Below are 21,702 nucleotides of genomic sequence, written 5' to 3'. Positions count from 1 at the left end.
CAACAACTGTCTATAACTCCAGTTCCGAGGAAATCTGACATCCACTTCTGACCTCTGGGGGCACCACATGACGTGGGTATATTTACATACATGCAGGCAATATGCTGATACACATAAAATAATAGAAATTTTTTTTTTTGGTCTTTTTGAGACAAGGTCTCCCTGTATCCCCAGCTGTCCTGGAACTTACTACATAGACCAGGCTGGCCTTGAACTCACAGAGATCTGCCTGCCTCTGCCTCCCAAGTGCTGGGAATAATAGAAATTTTAAATTTTATTTGAGTCAAGTATAATGGCCCATGCCTGTAAACCTGGCCAGCACTTGGGAGGCTGAGCCAGGATAACCATTGTAAATTCAAGAATAGTCTGAACTATGTAGTAAGTTATTCTGTAACTGCAGCCTGGGCTGCAGTATGAGATCCTGTCTCAAAAAAAGAAAAAAAGAGATGAGAGCGGGGGTGGGGGGATGGGGGTGTGTATCTTTTAAGGTAAAGATGGTTCACAGGAAGGAAAAATCTTCACTTAGAAAACGTAAAGGGGCTGGGGAGGTGGCACAGTGGTTAAGAGCACTGGCTGCTCTTGCAGAGGACCCAGGTTCGATCCCCAGGACCACATGGCAGCTACCATCCATCTATAACTTCAGTGCCAGGGGATCCAATGCCCTCTTCTGTCCTCCACAGGCACTGCATGACAAAGGTGTACTTACATACATGCAGGCATTACACTTGTACACATAAAAGAAAAATAAATTTAAGAAAACGCCAGGCGGGGCAGCACATGCCTGTAATCATAGTATTCATAAACTTTAGATTTCAATAGGACTTGGATTAAGGAACAAAGGGACTATAAATTAATCTAAACATGATTCAAATATTTAATTTATGCATTCGTTCAATTTTTACCTGGTATCAGTCTTAGAGTTCCAGGTGTTAATGGCAACTCTAAATGAAAGTCAAACATAATCATTTGCATAAAAGCATTAGAAGATGATTAATTGGTATTTTCACACAGCTGCGATCTATTCTGCACTTCTAGAGATGGGGAAAAAATTAACTAAAAACATTTACCTATGCTAATCCTCATGAAATTACAGAGCACCCTCTACTTTTCCCTGCACTCAACCACATTAATAGTATTTTCATCACTGGGGTCATATTTCACATTTCCTGATTTTAAAAGGCATCATAACTGTGTACCCTTGAAAATCGGGCTGATTTCCACATCTTTCCTTGAATATTTATGTGTTGGGTTCTAAAAAGACGATAATGATTAAATCTACTCATGTCAACAAATCCCCATTTGTGTGTTTTAGTGTGATTTGGGAAATACATTCCAATTGCAAGGGGCCTAAACTTGAGATGCCCTAAAAAACAAGTCAAAGGCCTTAGATAGAAAGGGTTTTTCAGGAAAGCGATTTATCTAGACTGACTGAAAGCCAAGCCACTGGCAGCTCAGATACAGTTACGATTCCTAAAACATGTCCAGGCTGGTTATCTAATGCCTCTGGCAGGAATTGAGGCCACGCATTAATGCACTGAAGATAAAATCAATTTGAAAATTTCTTAGATCAAATACCAATCCTGGAGTAGTACTCTACGTGCAGGAGAAGCAGGCAACAGTAACAGGAAGGCAATTACAAACTATAAACCATGCTGCTCAAATGTCCTGGTTTGTTACTAGCAGGGCCCGATACAGTTTGTACAAGTTAAACCCACTGACAAGTCTGAATTGCTACACACACACAAAAGCATATGCGTGAGCATGCCAACTCTTCTGCCCCCACACTTAATATCAAAAATACAGCTCAATTAACAGGGACTCCTGTGCACTATCCCAAGCCTAAGAAATCCCTAATGAACATCTTCACACTCTACAACAGTAATACTGCCGAGCAGCAAAGTACCAATTTTAGAATCACAGTTCCGGGATTAGCATACTGACCCTGTCACCTGCTTACTATTTATCTTCACTTTTCAGTGTCTTGTTTATAAAATGGGATTGGCGACGAGGCCTGTGAAGACGAAATCTGATCAGGCATGTAAAATTCTGAGCACTGTAGAGCTCAACACTGGTGTATTATTCTCTTGTCACTCTATCTTCCCAACTCCCTGCTTTCAAAACAGCAAGGAAGGCCCGGGCGACACAGCCAGTACCAGGGCGGCACTTACCAGTAGCCTCTTGCAGGGCAGATGGCAAAGCTGTAAGCAGTGAATTATTGAAACTGGTTTTGGTCTGTGTGATATGCAGAGAAAACCAGAGACAGGTGGGGTTGGGAGGGCTTTAACAAGTCCTTTCCCTGGAGAAATACCCCAGCTGATGTTAATTCTTTGAAAGGTGACTGTTAATATACTGGTCACCTTTCACACAGATCTGGACAATGGTGGCTGAAAAAGATGTCTTCCACCCTAGTCCACTGCTGCTCCCTTGGCTAGGGCGCCAACGCCTCTGCCCCATACCACAGCAAGCCATCGTTAGCCTTTAGAATCTCTCAGCACTCTGCAATTCACTCTTTCACTCAACTGATAACTGTGCATGACAGTACACCTCGGTCACGGTGCTGACAAATATAGCCTGTAACTTAAGGAGATCCTTACATAACCTTTTTTGCACAAAGGTCTGCCCTTGTAACTGCTGTGATTACCAAGCTTCTTCAGTGGCTCCACATTGCAAAAAGCAGAAATCCACAGAGATTCTGATCCAGAATGACGTGGGTAGGCAGGATGTGGTAGTTACATGTGATGATTCCAGCTCTTAGGAGGCTGAAGCAGGATTATGAATTCCAGGCCAGACAAGGCTACATAGCAAGATCCTGTTTCAACAACAAAACCTCCTGTTGTGGTGGTATAAACCTATAATCCCAGCACTTGGAAGGTGGAGGCAGGAGGATCAGGAGTTCAAGGTTATCCTCCACTTCACAGCCAGTTCTAAGCCAGCCTGGGCTACAAAAAAACAAACATGTCTTTAAAAAACTAATACAAGGTGCTGGAGAGATGGCTCAGTGGTTAAGAGCACTGGCTGCTCTTGCAGAGGGCCCAGGTGCAATTCCCAGAACTCAAATGGCAGCTAAAAACCATCTGTAACTCCACTTCCAGGGGAATTCGACTCCCTCTTATGACCTCTGTGAGCATTGCAGGACATAGGTACACTTATACACATGCAGGCAATACACTCATACACATAAAATAAAAATAGCTGGGCATGGTGGTTCATACCTTCAATCCCAGCATTTGGGGGGCAGAAGCAGGCAGATCTCTGTAGAGTTCAAGGCCAGCCTGGTCTATGTAGTAAGTTCCGGGCCAGCTGGGGCCTCAGGGAGACACTGTCTCAAAGACCAAATATAAATAAAAACTGTAACTTAAAAAAAACAACAAACCACAGGGTTGAACCTAATGATTCCTCCAGAGAAACAATACTTTGCAAATTCACTGTGATACGTTGACACTGCAATGTAATCACAAACCACCACCCTTGTGTCACTGTATCAGTAAAATGGAGCCTCTGCCCAAGTTTGGCCCTTCATTCACTATTCCAACATCTGCACTGCTGTGCGAAACACACCAAGCACAGTATTTCCAGTACATGCCACTTGGAAAATCTTGGCACCATCTTCACATGCACATCATTGTAGCAGGCTCTGTTGTCTTCCTCAAAGATGTTCCCTAGCAGTCCCATCTAACTCCACGTGGGTCACCAATCACTACCCTCTTCCCTAGTTTTTCTTATGTTCTCACAGCAGTGATCACGTGGAAACATCTATTTATTGTCTTCTCCGTCTGTTGACCCATAATGTTCCTCAGTGTATCCATAGTACCTAGGACAGTGGACAGTATGTGGCAGGCCCTCAAATACTTACATCCTCATTCTTCCTATTTATAGTTCTAGTCACCACACTTAGGCTGTTTATTCCTCTGAATCATGGCTCTTTTGAGTTTTGAGATGGGCTCTCACAATGTAGCCCAAGATGGCCTTGAACTCAAGATCCTCCTGCTCAGCCTTCTGTCTGCTGGGATTACTGGTATATGCCACCAAACCCAGGGTCTTGGTTATTAAGAAACTGACTCCCCAGAGGCAGGCAGATCTCTCTGAGCTCAAAGCCAGCCTGGTCTACACAGTGAGTTCCAGGTCCCCTGGGGCTGCAGGGGAACCCTGTCTCACAGGAAGACCACGTCTCAAAACAAACCAACAACAACAACAAAAAAAACCAGACTCCCAGTTGGTGTGGTGGTATAAACCTTTAATCCCAACACTCTGGAAGCAGAAGACAACCTGAGCTATATGATTAGAAAAAAGAACTAATGAGATGGCTTAGCAGGTATAAGTGCTTGCCACCAAGCCTGGTAACTTGAGTTCAGTCCCTGGAACCAACATGGTGGAAGGAAAGAATAGATTCCTACAAATTGTCCTCTGACCTCCATGAGTGCGCACACATAAATGTACTTAAATTTTTTTTAATTAAAAAGCTTTTTTAGGTTTAAAGTCAAATGTAGTGGCACATACCTATAAACCCAGTACTATCCACAGGGCAGATGAGTTTGAGGCCAACCTGAGCTACAAGGTGAAACTTTTTCAAAACAAACTATCATATAGTTCTGTCAAAGACCATGTGGGGCTAAAACCAAGGTATTGTAGGAGACTCTAGGGGACAATCTTTGGAGAATCCAGGGTCAATCATCCCTTGCCGTTTGTAGGTTCCAGATTATTACTGCCAACTCATGGTCCCTTCACCCATCTGCAGTCAGCAACACTGTATCTTGCTGACTTTAGCCAACAGATTCTCTGCTCTGAAGAACTCATGCAATTAGATCAGGCTCTCCCAGATCATCCAGGAGATTCCTATTTCAAGACCTCTAATCACATCCACTAAGTCCCCCTGACCATGTCACAGGTCCTAGCAATTTTGGGATGTGCATACCTTTGAGGGACCATTATCATGCAACAGTGAGTAATTTCAAAGTGATCGATTCTGACAAGTTAATATGCCAAAAGCTGCAGAAGGCCTGACACTGGATTGGTACCAGAGGTTCCGGTACTCCTTAATATGGGTAATTCCTGTGAAATCAAATTCCCAATCGAAGGGGCTGGAGAGATGATGTGGCAGTTAACAGCAAAACCAGTTGCTGCTCTTCAAAAAGGACCTGGGTTTGGTTCCCAGTACCCATGATGGCTCACACCAATTTACAATTCCAGCTCCAGGGATCCAACGCCCTCTTCTGATCTCTGTAGGCACTGGACACATGGTGCAGCTACATACATGTAGGCAAAACACTCATCATATGCATAAATCTTAAAAAAGAATCCTCGGGGCTGGAGAGATGGCTCAGCTGTTAAGAACACTGGTTGTTCTTGCAGAAGACCCGGGTTTGAATCCCAGCATCCACATGGCAGCTAACAATTGTTCATAACTCCAGTCCCAGGGGATCCGACACCCTCTTCTGACCTCCGTGGGCATTGCACGACACAGGTGCACAACTTACATGCAGGCAATACAGGCATACACGTGAAATTTTTTTTTTTTAAATCCTCACTGGAAGCTGGGGATGGTGGTACATACCTGAATCCCAACACTCACAACACAGGGGTAAATCACTCCAAGGTGAGGCCAGCCTGGTCTACATTATTAAAGGCTGGCAAGGGCCAGAGTGACACAGTCTTGAAAAAGACAAGAGGCTGGAATGATGGCTCAGTGGTTAAGAACACTACTTTTTAAAAAAATATTTATTATTTTTGTTATGTGTTTTGAGTTATGCCTGCATGTAGGTAAGTGCACTCGTGTCATGCAATGCCTGTGGAGGACAGAAGCTGTCAGATCTCCTGGAACTGGGTTACAGTTGTTAACTGCCACGTGGGTGCTGGGATTTGAACCCGGGTCTTCCACAAAAACAGTGTTCTTAACCGCTGAGCCATCTCTCCAGCACAAGAGCACTCACTACTCTTGTAAGAGGATCCAGGTTCGGATCCCAGCACCCATACAGCAGCTAACCACTTTTGAGACAGTCTCCCTGTAGCCCCAGCTGGCCTGGAACTCTATGTAGACCAAGCTGGCCTTGAACTCAGAAGAGGTCCACCCATCTCCCAAGTGCCGGGATTAAAGGCATACACCACCAGGCCCCACGCTAACAACCATTTTTAACTCCAGTTCCAGGGCATCTGACACTCTTATCTGACCTCCATGGGCATCATAAGCACAAGTGAACTTACATTCATACAGGTAAAACATTCATAAACAGAACCAAAATACCACACACACAAGCTGGGTACAGTGGTGCAAGACTTTAATCCCAGGACTCAACTCAGAAGACTGGTGGATCTCTGAGACAGACCACTCTGGCCTACAGAGAGTTCCCACTTGAGCTGAGGTTACAGGCAGACTGTCTTGGAGGGACAAAACAAAATGAGGAAAAATCAATCCTCACCAGTGAGCTCAAAGGGAAGCAGAGGATACAGGGTTTTTACTATAAGAGGAAGGTTGCAGCAGGAGTGGTGGCTCATGCCTTTAATCCCAACACTCCAGAGGCAAAGGCAGGTGGATGTGAGTTCCAGGCCAACTAGGGCTACAGGGAGACCCTGTCTCAAAAAAGACCAAAACAAAAGGCTTCAGAAGTAGCTTAGTGGTAGTCTGCCTAGCATGCTTGTGGCCCTATTCCCAAGAGGGGTGGGGGACAGAGCAGAACAGTAATAAGAGGGCAGGTGTGGCATCAAACAAGTCTCTACATTTTCATAAATTTGTGTGCCTATGTGCCATAGCACATGTGTGAAGCCTCTGGCACCAAACTCAGGTCTTCAGGCTTGATGGCCGGTGCCCTTGACTTGCTGAGCCATCTAACCTGCCTCTCATATATATTTTCAGTATGTAAGAAAGTGTATGTTTGTAGGGTGGTAGAAATGATCTAGAAAGAAAAGCTAATGAAATGGACAGAGAAGGAATTTAAATCTGAACCTTTCAAACAAGGAAGGCAGAGGAGAGGCAGGCAGATCTGAGTTACAGGCTAGCCTGGTCTATATAGCTCCAGGCCAAATCAGTGCTACATAGTGAGACCCTGTCTCAAAAAGCCAAGGTAAAGGCAAGGCAATTTCCTGTACAGTCTAATTATCACAGTGAATCAGAATCTAAGCTTGGTGAAGGGCACAATGGGATCAATGAATTCTAAGTACTAGAGCCGTCCCCTCTAGCTTTGTTTACTGAGACAGGGCCTTGCATACAGCTTAGGCAGGCCTTGAACTCACCATCCTCCCATCTCTCACCTAGAATGCTGAGATTACAGGCATTTCCTGGCATGTACCCACTAGAACTTTACCTATCTGATTTCATTTAGATGTAGGTCCTCCAAAATGCAATCAGTATTTTACCATTTAATTCTTTGTACCTTAGACAGAAATGTCTGGATAGATGTACACCAGTGATTAAAGAGAAATCTCCCACCCACAAACCCTATGACACATAAAGTAGCTAATTCCCCACTTTCCTTTTAAAGCATAGCAGTTTTTATTTAGGCTCTACCAAAACCCATGATGCTCAATTCCTACAATGCTGTGCCCAAGAATGAAACCAGAAAACAGACTAATTGTATTTGAACTATGGTCAAGTATGTCCATACTAGGGGCTGGAAAGATGGCTCAGCAGTTAAGAACAATGGCTGTTCTTGCATAACACCTGGGTTCAAATCCCAGCACCACGTGGCAGCTAACAACTGTCCCTAACTCCGACAGCCTCTTTTGTCCTCCTCGGGCATTACATGACATGGGTGCACTTATCTACATGCAGGTAATACACGCATACACATAAAAACAAAGTACTTTTTTTAAATTATGTCCATACTGAGCACTTCTAACCATTTCACCTCCTGCAGTAAATTATCAGGACACAAATCAGGTCCTAAGAATATCAAGTAGAGAAAGGGGAGCAGATATAGATGAAGAACAGTTCAGGAGTAGAGGAAAAACAACCGCACAAAGAGCATGTAAAATATGTTTTATTGTTCTTTAAAAGGGTTCAGGGCTTGGTTTTAAATCAGGCTGCACACCTTTCAGTCTGACATCTCTCTCACCATGTCAAAACTGGCTTCAGCTAGCAATACTTCATTAAATCTAAAAGAAATTTTTTTTTAATTTTGAGAAAAAAAAAAGTCCAGTTCTGAGAACAATTAACATTAGTCTTATTTAAAACAAAATGAGGGCTGTTTCATGTTACTTTATATACCCTTCTCCTCACACAGAGCCAGGAAATGTAATTCTAACTCAAGCAGGCACTGATACTGCTGAACAAAGTATGCATATACCCTCACACGTGAGCATGTGCATGCACCAAAATTCAGAGCATGTCAAATGGAAAAGGTTTTTGTTGGTACTAATTTAATCAATCTGAACTTAAGAGGGTGAAATGTTTTGATCCTGAGTCTATGTTAAAGGAATCTACTGTCATGTGCTGAAAAAAGAAAATTTGATAGTACCATCATTTTTTACTTTAAAATTCTAGAAACAATGTCAAAAAGCATTATTTCTTATTTTCCGGAATGAGGGAGGAGACACTTTACAAATTTGTCTTTAGTTAAAAATCAAAACAACTCCAGCAATAGGAAATAGGCAATAGGCAATTCACATAGCTAACCAAAGTCTGAGGTATCATCAGTATAAGACCAAGTCCCAGTCCATTCCTACTGACCAAGCTGATACTAACAAATCGGGAAGCATATGGCTCTGCACAGCAAATTTCAGTGGACAAAGATGATGCCAGGCCTGTGCTCAGAGTCTGGGTATTAAGTATATAATATTTAGGTGAAGAGAACCAGAGCCCCTGGTGATACCCCTCCACTTGCTTTGTCAATGCAGCCTGGTCCTAACTGCCTTCCAAAGAAAGAAGATAACCAGCTTTTCTAGATCAGCACACTGAGCCCAGCAGAGAATTTACAAAATGTCATAAGCAACATAGTCTGTTTTGTTACTCATTGGGTTGTTTGATGTCTCCCTTCTACCCTGTTACAGCCTGTAGACACACACTCACTACTACTGGTTCTGACAATGATTTTTCTTTCTTTTCTTCTTAATCTCAAAAGAACCTAGTAATAACAGTTCAGTGTAACCACTGAACTGTACATACAGAGAGTAATTTGGAAAATAACCACCACAGGCAATTCTCAAAACCAAAATACTGTGGATGAATTTGCTGTTGCTTTGTTTCTGAAAATTCAGAGTACAAATAAGTTCTCAGACTTTAAGATATCAACTTTCTATGACATCATTAGGCAGAAAATCAGAGCAGTGCTACAGTCTAGAGCTCTAGTTTGTAGAAAGCATGCTAATTCTCTGCCTGGACACAACTTTAAGATGGCCTGGAGAAAGATCCTCTTCTAGGCTGCTCACTGGCTTCAGTGACTGGGAAAGAAGACTTCTACTCTCGGTTGTTGAGGAGACAGCCTCCTCTTTACATGCATTTCCTCACAACTGCCAACAACAGGCTCCTGGCTGCTCTAATGTCCTAAAGCTAGATCAGGGCTTTGAGGAAAAGAACCTACCATGAACACCCATCATCAATAAAGACTAAAACCACCCAGATCATATCATATATGCGCCACTGTTTTTTTTTTTTTTTTTTTCTCTAAAAGTGCCCAGGTGGGCTTAAGGCTGCCAGACACACACACACACACACACAACGCACACGCACACAGAGAGCAATAAGGGCTTCTTTCTAGTCCATCTACAATGTGTATGGGGGGGGGCAGAAGGAGAGAAGATGGGGAAAACACCTCCCCCAAATCCCACCACAAGGAGACCTATGTGCCAAGCATAATGGAAGCATGTGCTCCCCAACAATTGGCTCCACGCTGATTAATATTCTGCTGGTTTTCCTTAAAGACCTATTTTGAAAAAAGTTTTAAAAAGAAAAAAGACAAGAGGTTTTAAAATAATCAATCTGGAAGAAATTAAAACTCCCAAACTAGGAGCAAAATCATCTTTCACTAAATTAATCCCTTTTTCCTTTCCTTTTTCTTTTCTTAAACATTTTATTCATGTTATAAAGGGGCTTTATCATTTGTGTTTTTCCCAATCATTAGGAGTTGAGGAGTACTGAATCCATCACTACTTAGATGACACAGGTCAGATTCCAGATTCACATTTCCAGGTACCAAGAGTTCCCTCTAAATGCCACAATCGAGTAAGCCTTCGCTTATTTCTATTGAACACAGCAATGCCCATTGGTATCTCTGAAGCGTAATCGCATCTTAGGTCGGTATTTCTCCAAGTAAAGCAGCTGTTTGGAATTGAATGCTCCCCTTCTTTTTCTGAAAATACAAGAATGGCAAATTATCATGTAAAAAGGAGCTACATGACTTACTGAAATACATTACTTATGACCTAACATCTTGCTAACAAACTTCCTGATAGAAACCAGCCTTCCCATACCCCATCACCGTTAAAAGTTGGAACATGAACTTTCCAAGCCCCCTAAAAAGAGTAGAAAATTTGTCTTTGCCGGTCATTATAGTCTGTTTAGAGATCAGAATGGTATCTAGACACATCTGACTACACTCCTCCCAATTAGATTAATATATTCTTCAGATTAGAATGAGGGGCAAATATTTAGGTTGCTTTGAAAAAAAAAAAAAAGCCTAAAACTAAAACATACTAAGATGAAGGAGCAGGTTCAAGACACACACAGAAGCCATGCAGTGAGATGCTGATGGCTCAGAGATAAGCATGCAAGCCTTGTCATTCTTTTTTTTTTTTTTTTTTTTTTTTTGAGATAGGGTCTCCCTCTAGCCCCAGCTGGCCTAGAACTTAGAACTTGCTATGTAGACCAGGGTAGCCTGGAACTCACAGAGATCCCCCTGCCTCTGCCTCCTGAGTGCTGGGATTAAAGGTGTAAGCCACCACGCCCAGCTTCTTCTTCTTCTTTTTTTTTTGAGTCAGGGTCTCCAAGTAGCCCCAGCTGGCCTGGAACTTGTATGCAGACCAGGCTGGCCTCAAACTCACCAAGATCCACCTGCCTCTGCCTCCCAAGTGCTGGGATTAAAGGCATGCACCACCATACCTGGCTAATCTTTATTTTTTTAAAAAGAAAGAACAAGGCTCTGCCTGGATATTCCATCATGATTTGTGTCAAAAGAGGCCACTTCAAGAGTCCCCAGTGATTAACATGTTCTTCTATAGGTGCTTTTTCCCTGTTGGTCACATAAAGCTACACTGGATGGTGTTCTGAAATCCATTAGGAGAAGTACTACATCAGTGAGATGTTATCCATTTTAAGCCCAAACCAAAGTTATCCCATATTACAAATGGATACTTTCCATAGTTTCTTCCTCGTGTTCAATCTCATTTGGGGTTTTTAAACATCAATCTTCATACTCACTGTCTTATAAACTGAACTGCATCTTCATACTTCATTCCACATTCAATCAAAGCAAGTGCAACTAGTACAGGTGCTCTGAAGAGAGAGAAAACCATGTGTAAATATCCTTAAGTCTTGGAATCTAAGAATTTCTTTTAAAATTGAGAGTTTACACATTACAGAAATGAAGCAGAACTTGAGCTCCGCCCCCCCCTTAATTTGGTAATATATCTTATGTTTTCTTTTGAGACAAGGTCTCACAATATGAGACCAGGTTGGCCTCAAACACATGGGCAATCCTTCTGTCTGTCTCCCAACTGCTGGGATTACAGGCATGTGCCACCCTACCCAGCTTTTCTAATTTTTAACAGGCTGAGTCACCAATCAGCTTGAGGCAATGGCAAGTCACACTCTTGAGTCACAGTGCATATTACAAACTGCCACTTAATCTGCTATTGATAAAAATGCAACACTATCCCAAGCAAAGCTCAGAGAAAAGGTTTTTATTTTTTAATTATTTATTTATATATTTCTTTATTTAATGTATGTGAGTGTTTTGCATGCACATATGTTGGTGCAACCATGTTGTGCAATGCCCACAGAGGTTAGAAGAGGACATCTGAGCCCTTAGAACTGGCATTGCAGACAGTTGGTTGTGAGCCACCAAGTGGGTGCCAGGAACTGAACCCCGATCATCTGCAAAACCAGCCAGAGCTCTTCTGAGCATTTTCTCCGGCCTCAGAGAAAAAGGTTTTAAAATAAAAGTCAGTTTTGTCTATACATCTCCTTTTAAGAGTTTAAATATCTTATATTTAACTCCCTTTCATCTCAATCCAAACTATGTAGATACTTCAGTCTCTAAAATGATTCTAATTTATTGCCCATTTAAATGTCCTAAATCTGATTTCTTGAAATGGAGGCGAGAATCCTCATTAGATGTGGTATGGCATCAAAATCAGACAACCAATGAAACACAAATGGCTGTTCTAAGAACTCATGACACTAGCATTTGCTCTCATTTCCTTTCCAGTAATTGAATTATTATTTAGTATAATATATGCAAATTCTACCAAAGTGACATTTTCAGCTGGTTTACTTAGGCATGAAGAATTCAGAAAAAAAGGTAAGAGAGTGGTACCTCCCCAATCCTGCAACACAATGCACTGCAACACAGCAACCTGGCTCTTCACGAAATTTGGTTTTTAACAGGTTTAGCCAATCATCTACTATCTGATTAGGGGGTGGAGCTCCATCATCAAATGGCCAATCCTGCAAAGAAATGACCTCTTATATTAAGCTGCTATGTTCTCAGGGACTAACATCCTAATATAGAAGAACTACAAACAGTAACCAGGCCAGGCCTAACTGAATTAACTATATCACATATACATATTGACACAATTCTGATCATTGCTGAAGAATTATCCAAGACCAAAATTTAAATCTGCTAAGTAGGTTAATTTTCTCAACTGAAATACAATCAGTGTCACATACATATAAACAAATGTGTGCATGTGTGTGTCTGTGTGTGTATCAATGTATCAATGCTGGGAACTAAACAGATGGAACTCTCACTGAACATGTTATATCACCAGGCCTATCTTAAAAGACTTTTTTTTTTTTTAATGTGTATGACTATATTGCCTGCGTGTATGTGAGTGTACCTATGTCATGCTGTGGAGGTCAGAAGAGGGCTTTGGACTCCGCTGGAACTGGAGTTAAGGACAGTTTGTAGCCACCATATGGGTGCTGAGAACCTAACCTAGGTCCTCTGCAAGAGCAGCTGTACTCTTAACCTCTGAGCCAGCCCAGGAACAAAAGCCTCCTCCAGGCCAGGAACAAAATTTTCAAAGCCTCTGCCTAAATTATACATAGCCTATTTAACAAGGCTAGTTCAATGATCACTTTTTTTTTCTTCTTTCTTTAGCAGTCTCATGTTATTCAGGCCTGGCCTTGAACTCCTGCTTCTGCCTCCCAAGTTCTAAGATTATAGGCATAAGCCACAACACCTGGCTTTCCCTCACCCCCACAAACAAGGTTCCACTATGTACACCCCAGGCTGGCCTCAAACTCACTGTGATCCAGCTGCCTCTGCCCCCTGCCCCTCAGTGCTCGGATTACAGGTATACGCCTCCATACCCAGCCTCCCTTTCTCTCCTTATATTCACCAATGTATCTTCCAGCCCTACTTGGATTTACTGCTTCTTTAATCGTCCTTGCTACCTAGCAAGAGGTCCTAACAATCCTAACACAAATGGGCAGAATTCACATTTTATATTCTCCCTCGTGAAGGACAAAAATGCACTGGAGAACTTTCTTAAAAACATGAGACATGAGACTATGGTATTGAGACTGAATAGGAACACTAGAAAAGCAACAGAGCACTAAATTGATTCTGCACTCATTACAGGCACCACTACAACATTTTACGTAGCCCATTAATCACAATAACACATTATGCTTGAATTGTCAACTATGCCTCATAATTAAAGGGCTGCAGTGTTGTTATTAGCAATTGTCACTTCGGAGTTTAACTGTAAGTAGCAGTAAGACCAGTAAGCAAGCACCTTAGTGGAGAGCTTACTTTCTCCTAATATGCCATTAAAATGCACCTGAGGTAAGAAACAAAGTAGAAAATTTGCTACCCTTAATTATAAGTAGTTCCTTTTCTTTTTTAAATTTAATTTTATTTTTTTTTTAATATTTTATTATTTTTATTTTATGTGTATGCATGTATTGCCTGCATGCAGGCAAGTGCACCCATGTCATGCAATGCCTGTGGAGGTCAGAAGAGGCCATTGGATCCCCTGGGACTGGAGTCACGGACAGTGTTAGCTGCCATGTGGGTGCTGGGATTCGAACCCATGTCCTCTGCAACAACAGTGTTCTTAACCACTGAGCCATCTCTCCAGCCCCCGAAGCTTTTTTTTTTTTTTTTTTTTCGGTCTTTTTGAGACAGAGTCTCCCTGTAGCCCCAGCTGTCCTGGAACTCACAATGTAGACCAGGCTGGCCTTGAACTCAAAGAGATCTGCCTCCTGAGTGCCACTATGCCCGGCTCTTTTTCTTTTTTATTGAGAGGAAATTGGGAGACGTAACCCCTGCTAGCCTAGAACTCGCTACGTAGACCATCCTAGGCTGGCTTCAATCTAGAGATCTGCCTGCCTCTGTCTCCTGCATGCTGGGATTGAAGGCATGCGACACTCTATGCTTCAGCCTCCCAACTATGAGAATTGCAAGCATAAGCCAAAACACCAGCAGTCTATTTTAAAGCAGCATTAGTAACTTAGAAATATCAGAATCTCAGTGAACACTGCTGAACCACCATTAGCCTATTCCAATGTGCCTTTGATTTCCAAGAGCATTTAAATAACCGAAAGGTCTCATTTGAGGGACATCCTCTTACAGTGAAACTTTCTAAAAACCTCTTTACTGGGATAATGGAAATTAACTCCATCTGTGTAGGAAAAGGTAATGCTCTTATTTTTTTCAAGCTTAAGTTAGAGCTTTAATTTTATCTGATCACAGTTATTTAGAAGAAAACAAAAAGCTAAATTTAAGGGGCTGGAATAAACCCTAGGTCTAACATTATCTTCCACAAACTAATTCAGGTTCTTTAGCTCACTCCTACCTCATGAATGTGTTTCCAATGTTACTGACTCTAACGGCCATCCATCTTCTTATCCTGCCATATTATCAAAGCAAGGTTTCTCATACACCACCAAGGAACATATTCACTCACAATAGGGAAAAAATTTACTTGTATTCAGCTTAAATTCAGAATCAGAATTTGAATCTTTCTGTTTTTTGAAACAGGATTTCACTATAAAGGCCAGGTTGGGGCTACATAGTAACTATATAGTGACCCAATCTGGTCTTCAGCCTATAATCCTCCTGCCTTAGCTTCCCAAGTGCTAGGGTGATGGACAAGCACTACAATGTATAGTATAGAATTTTAATTTTTTTTCCTTAAGAACAAAACAAAAAACACAGGACTCTGCCAGATATAGGATGTACACATCCTTAATTCCAGCACTTGGGAGGCAGAGGTGGACAGATTTCTGATAGTTCGAGGCAAGCCTGGGCTATCCAGTGAGACCCTTTATCAAAAAAAGAAAAAAATTTAAAATTAAACTAACCTAGGGTTGGGTCATGAGTAAAGGTGCTTGCCACCAAAGCCTGGTAATTTGCGTTGGATCCCTGAAACCCACTTGCAAATTGAAGGAGAGAACTGACTTCACACGGTTGTCCTTGGACCTCTACACACATGCCATGGAACATGTATACTCTCTCTCTCTCTCTCTCTCTCTCTCTCTTTCTCTCTCTCTCTCTCTCTCTCTCTCTCTCTCTCTCTCTCTCTCGGTAATAAAAGAAAAAAAATTTAAAAAATAAAGCCAAGTGTGGTGGCACATGCCTTTAATCCCAGCACTCAGGAAGCAGAGGCAAGCAGATCTCTGTAATCAAGGTCAGCCTGCTCTACATAGAGAATTCCAGCAAGCTATGGCTACAGGGAGACTCTGTCACAAAAAGAGAAGAGGAAAAGAGCTAGGCATAGTCATGCACCCCTTTAACCCTAGCAATCAGGAGGCAGAGGCACTGAGGAGGTATAGGCAGAAGAATCAGTTCAAGGTCACCTTCAACTACACAGGGAGTATGAAGCCTGCCTTGAATCCATGACTTTGTCTAAAAAAATAAAACTGGGGCTGGACAGATGGCTCAGTGGTTAAGAGCACTGGCTGCTCTTGCAGAGGAGCCAGGGTCAGTTCCCAGCACCCACACGGTGGCTAACAGCTCTCTGTAACTCCAGTTCCAAGGGATCCAACGCCTTTTTCTGACCTCCTCAGACACTGCAAGACACAGGTGCACTTAAATACAGGCAATATACTCATACACATAAAATAAAAATAATAAAATATTCGTTGGGCATGGTGGTACTCATCAACTGCCATCCCAGCCGCTAGAACTCAGGAGGCAGAGGCAGGTGGATCTCCGAGTTCAAGGCCAGCCAGGTCTACATAGTGAGTTCCAGGCCAGCTGGAGCTACAGAGACCCTGTCTCAAAAAGTTTTAAAAAAAAAAAAGCATAAAGGACAGAAATCAGAGACATCAACCTCTGGCCTCTATAATCAGGTATAATCATGGACACATGTATCCACATGCATATGTGCACACACCACACTAACAGTACATACACAGTTTTTTCTAATGAACTTGTGGCTGGACATGGTAGCACTCGCCTTTAGTTCCAGCACTAGGGAGGCAGAACCAGGCCAGCCTGTTCTACATAGCTTGTTCTACAAAGTATAGTAAGTAAGATCCTGTCTCAAAAAAGAAAAAGATATGAATACAAACCAATTACTATAATGCCAACTAGAAATCATTTCTTTAAATATTTTATTATTTTTATTTTATGTGTATGTGTATATTGCCTGCCTGTAGGTAAGTGCACCCGTGTTGCACAATGCCCACAGAAGACAGAAGAGGCTGTAGACAGAAGAGGCTGTCAGATCCCCTGGAACTGGAGTTACGGATAGTTGTAAGCTGCCATGTGGGTGCTGGGATTCGAACCCAGGTCTTCTGCAAGAACAGTCGGTGTTCTTAACCGCTGAACCATCTCTCCAACCCCTAGAAATATTTTTTTAAAAACCACCATGTTGGGGTGTTTAGTTTTCATGTTTTTACTACAGCAAAAGTGAGGAAACTATGGATCACAGACATGAGGTGACCACCTTACCAACAAGAAAATCTACTGGCATCAACTGCCATCCCAGCCGCTAGCCAACTTAACACAGATCACAGAACTGTCTATCTCCCTTATTACTTTCTTCCTACCTAATTATGTTAACTTTCCAGTTCTCCTACGACACTGCCTTCACAAAAACATTTAAGACTGTAAGATCATTTCATTACATGCTCCTAAAAGCTGCTCCTGTGAGTCAGACAACTATTTAGGGGAAAAGATTTTTAACTAATTCAAGTCTCTTGTTTTCTGTAAGGAAACAGTATATTTAGTATACTTAGTATTTAAACTGAACTATGGTAGAAATCTAAACCCACCAGAGCTCTTCAGAAACTTACCCATGTGTTAGAAACTAAGCTGATCACTCTGGAGCAAGATGCCTTTTCCAATCCCCTTCATCTTTTTCCCTAAACTTTTTGTCTTCTATAAATTATTCATTAAACATTAAGTCATTAACTTACTATTTACAACACAGCAATAGGTATTTCCATATTTGAAGAATGTTGAATGGAAATTATTATATTCAAATTAGTATCCTACAAACAAAAGCTAGATGTTGAATTAATTTCTAAAATATGAAAATGACAATTTCCATTTTCTTTGTGTTATATGTGTACATGAGTGCAGGTATGCAGAAACCCAGAACACCACCTACTTAGCCACCATTCATCTTGATTTTTGAGTCAGGGTCTCTCACAACAACAACAAACAAAACAAACCCTTAAAAACACTACACACTCACTAGAACGTGGATTCCTTCTTTTTCAACTGGAGCTTTATCGTATGTAGCATCACAAACTCGAACCAAAGTTGTCACTCCATACTTCTTAAGTTCCTTAAAGAAAAATAGTTATTAAGGGACTTGCATTTGGAATCTGAAACCCAAAGCTTTACTATTCTAAATTGAAACAATGACATTTCTTAGGCAAAAATCAAAACTCATCTCATTGTAGTAACATGCAGTAGATACAAATACATTCCTCCTGAAAGATTCTTCTTTCTAAAGGGCAATTTTGTAGCATTAACACAAAAACTTTAAAATTCACATATTCTTTGAGCTAGAAATTCAATTTCTGGACCTGTATCAAAAGGAGGTAATTAAAGACATAAAGGACTGCTTATGCGGCATCTTTACCATAGACTGAACAGAATGGTAAAAGGGTAGAAATAATACTTACTAATGGTCCAAAAATGAAGGATGGTTAAAGGAGATATGACAAATTCATAAAGCAAATACTATGACAACTATGAAAATGACACTAAGGAGGTTGAGCTAATGAATTTTTAAGATATTTATTTACTTATTTATTTTATGTGTATGAGTGTATTGCCTGCATTGTGTAAGTGCACCTGTATCATGCAATGCCCATGGAGGTCAGAAGAGAGCCATCATCGGATCCCTTGGAACTGGAGTTCCTCTCTCTCTCTTTCTCTCTCTCTCTCTCTCATGCTATGGTACACATATCAAAGTCAGAGGACAACTTTTCAAGAGTCAGTTCTCTCCTTCCACATGTACTCTAGGGATCAAACTGAGGTCATCAGATTTGACACTGAATGCCTTTATTTACTCTACCATCCCACCAGCTCCCAGTTAAGAATTTAAATGGCTGGTGGTACGCACCTTTAGTGCTAGCAGAGGCAAGTGGATCTCAAGAAAGAGGCTAACCTGGTCTACAGAGCGAGTTCCATGCCAGCTGGGGCTACAGGGAGACCCAGTCTCAAAAAAATAAAATTAAAATTTTTTAAATTTAATGAGTTTTAGCTGGTACCTAGTGGCACAGATCCATAATCTCTGCTACATGGGAGGCCAAGACAAAAGGATCACATGTTCAAGGCCTGCCTGATACATAAAATGAAATCAAGGCCAGCCTGGAGCAACATAGTGAGACTGCTTCAAAATAAAAAGTACAACAAGGGATATATATAGTTCAGTGGTAGTGTGTTTGCCTACCATGCATTAAGACCCTGGGTTAAATCCCTACTACCACAAAAGTAGAAATGAAAATAAAAAATAATCTTAAAATAAACTTCAGTTATCATTTATCAAAAAGTTGTTATACTTTTTATGATAAAATCTGTTTGGCCTCAGCTTTGCCATTCCTAAAATGAGAATTCCTTGGAGACCATCCAGCTGTGTATACTCCATAAATACATCAACAGAAATCACATTTTGATGATATAACCTAAAAATGATTAAAAAGTTTACATTCAAATATTTGCCAAAGAGTTGAGTTTGTCCACTACCAACAGGGGGAAAAAAAGAAGAGCCACATACTACTACCTACACTACCTGTAACAAGGTTCCTTTCCCCAAGTTTCTGAACTCTGGTAATTATGATGACTAAGTAGTATGGGCTAGCTTTTCATCAAGAGTGGTAAAAACATGTTCTACATTTGAAGCAGAAAATGAGCTGTTTTGTTTTTACATCTTTATTGATTTGTGTGCATGGGGGGAAGAAGTGGCACCCATGTACCCTAGCATGTGTGTGGGGGTCAGAGAACAACCTGCAGGAGTCAGTCCTCCGGCCATGTGGGCCCGAGATAGAACTCAGGTGTCAAGCTTGAGAGCAGGTGCCTTTACCCACACTAAGCCATCTTGCCAGCCCTCTAACATGAGTTTTAGTTTGAGAGATTTGAGTGCTAGTTCTGCCATATACAACATGCCATTAAACTATTAAGTGGCTTTGAACCTAAGTATAATTAACTGTAAGAGGAAAATGATATGGGTACCTATATCTTGTAGAACAGTTATACCTATGCCCTTAGAAACTGCTCGTTGCTTACTGCAATGCTGAGTATATACTGTTTTCAATACATGTAAATTTTATTGAAAATATGACAAAAGAACTGCTAATAAATGTAGAAAGAACACAAGAAAAAAAAAAGAACTAGATGATCTCTATTGTTTCCAAAAATTCCGTATACATTTTTTTTTTAAATCTATCACAACAAATTCAAACCAATTTAAACTAGGATAGAATAAACATCCATCCATACTTTGATTACAGAAATACTAAGTTTTTAATGAGGTCTTAGTTATAAATCAATCCAAAAAGCAGACTCTGCTGCACTCTTACCTCTGTGAACTTGTTGAGAGTAGCATTGGTGGGGTTGTGAGTTATCAGAAAACGCATGTTCTCATAAGAGATCTCCACAGGGGCTGGTCGGTTCATTATGGCAAATAAAAAGTGTGAGCGTGTGTGTGAGTGTGGTAGGGAAAATGGAGGGGAAAAAAAAATCAATAAATCTTGAAATGCTTCACAGCAGAAAACATTAAAAAGACCACTAAAATGCCTATTATTGATCACTATTCTCTATTCAACTTGTTTGCTCCTTATAAAGCTTCTCTCTTCAACATAGGCAGAAGCGTTTAGAATCCACTTGAATCAAATTCAACCTGGGCCTCAATGTCTGCAGATGGATACCTTCAGCCTCCAAAAAATCCAACTACATACAAATTTTAAGCAGCCTTTACTACATTTAGGCACTAGTGAGAAAAGTTGAAAGTGTAGGTTGTTTTCCACTTTCGTTTACTTGATGCTTAATTTTACTGGAGTCGTTAAAAGAAGTATGCTTGCAATAAAAATTAAAAAAAAAAAAAAAAATAGCCAACTGCTTCTGAGGCCAGTCTCGTCTCGGTGTCCAGAGTCTTCAAGGCAATGTTAATTATGGCACATAGAACCCCAAGCTCACTTGTCAGCGAAAACGCTGTGCTGAGCCTGGCAGAAGTCTGCCCTCACGCTCAGAATCGCCATAAATGTGCAACGTATATTCCAACGAAAAACCTGAGGGAGAAAACAAAGTAAAATGAAGTGAGATTAAGAATACAACAAATATGAAGCCTTAAGTAAGCACACATTCTCTAAGAGTTAAAGACAGGGCCTCAATTCTAAAATACTGCCATCCATGAGGAACAGGATAAGAGGGTACACCAAGAATTTTTGTTTTGTTTCTTGAGACAGGGTCTTCCTGTAGCCCCAGTTGGTCATGATCTCACAAAGATCCGCCTGCCTCTGCCTCCCCAGTACTGGAACTAAAGGTGTGTGCCACCAAGCCTGGTTTACCAAGAAATGTATGTTTGTTTATTTATTTTGGTCTTTTTGAAACAGGACCTCCCTTGTAGCCCCAGCTGGCCTAGAACTCAGTATGTAGAACAGGCTGGCCTTGAATTCCCAAAGATCTGCCTGCCTCTGCCTCCCAAGTGCTGGGTTAAAGGCATGTACCACCACAAGCTTTTTTTTTTTTTTTTAAATCACAGAAACTTCTGCCTTTTTTCAAAACTGATTCAATGTTTCTGGGTGGGCTAAAAAATTTCTTTTTTTTCTTGGTCTTTTTGAGACAGGGTCTCTCTATAGCCCCATCTGGCCTGAAACTCTAGACCAAGCTGGTCTTGAACTCAGAGATCCCCCTGCCTCTGCACACCCAGTGCTAATGAATTATTTCTAACTCATTTTCCAATGCCTGGATCTTAAAATTTCATTTAAATCATAATGATTAAGGTTAAAGAAAGTGGGCTGGAGAGATGGCTGAGCAGTTAAGAACACTGGCTGTTCTTGCAGAAGACCTGGGTTCGAATTCCAGCACCCACATGGCAGCTAACAACTGTCTGTAACTCCAGTTCCAGGGGATCTGACAGCCTCTT

General features: G+C 41.3%; 1 protein-coding gene across 3 annotated transcripts in view; it reads right to left on the bottom strand.

Moving 5' to 3' along the window:
• Positions 1–7,952: 7,952 nt before the first annotated feature.
• The window catches only part of Ptp4a2 (protein tyrosine phosphatase 4A2), a 32,979-nt gene continuing 19,229 nt past the window's right edge, over positions 7,953–21,702 (bottom strand). For all 3 annotated transcript variants that reach the window (XM_008848115.3, XM_029553597.1, XM_029553596.1), the window contains exons 2-6: positions 20,138–20,845; positions 17,803–17,895; positions 12,462–12,592; positions 11,345–11,419; positions 7,953–10,277 (exon numbers count right to left, since the gene is read on the bottom strand). In XM_008848115.3, coding sequence (XP_008846337.1) covers positions 10,169–10,277; positions 11,345–11,419; positions 12,462–12,592; positions 17,803–17,895; positions 20,138–20,233 — 504 coding nt within the window. In that variant the 5' untranslated portion in view covers positions 20,234–20,845 and the 3' untranslated portion in view covers positions 7,953–10,168. The remainder of the gene's footprint in view (positions 10,278–11,344; positions 11,420–12,461; positions 12,593–17,802; positions 17,896–20,137; positions 20,846–21,702) is intronic.

Source organism: Nannospalax galili, unplaced genomic scaffold, assembly GCF_000622305.1.
Source record: "Nannospalax galili isolate Female #2095 unplaced genomic scaffold, S.galili_v1.0 scaffold111, whole genome shotgun sequence".
In the NCBI taxonomy this organism is placed as follows: domain Eukaryota; kingdom Metazoa; phylum Chordata; class Mammalia; order Rodentia; family Spalacidae; genus Nannospalax; species Nannospalax galili.
Note: the sequence above shows the minus strand (reverse complement) of the source record. Positions and strands in the feature narration are given on the sequence as shown.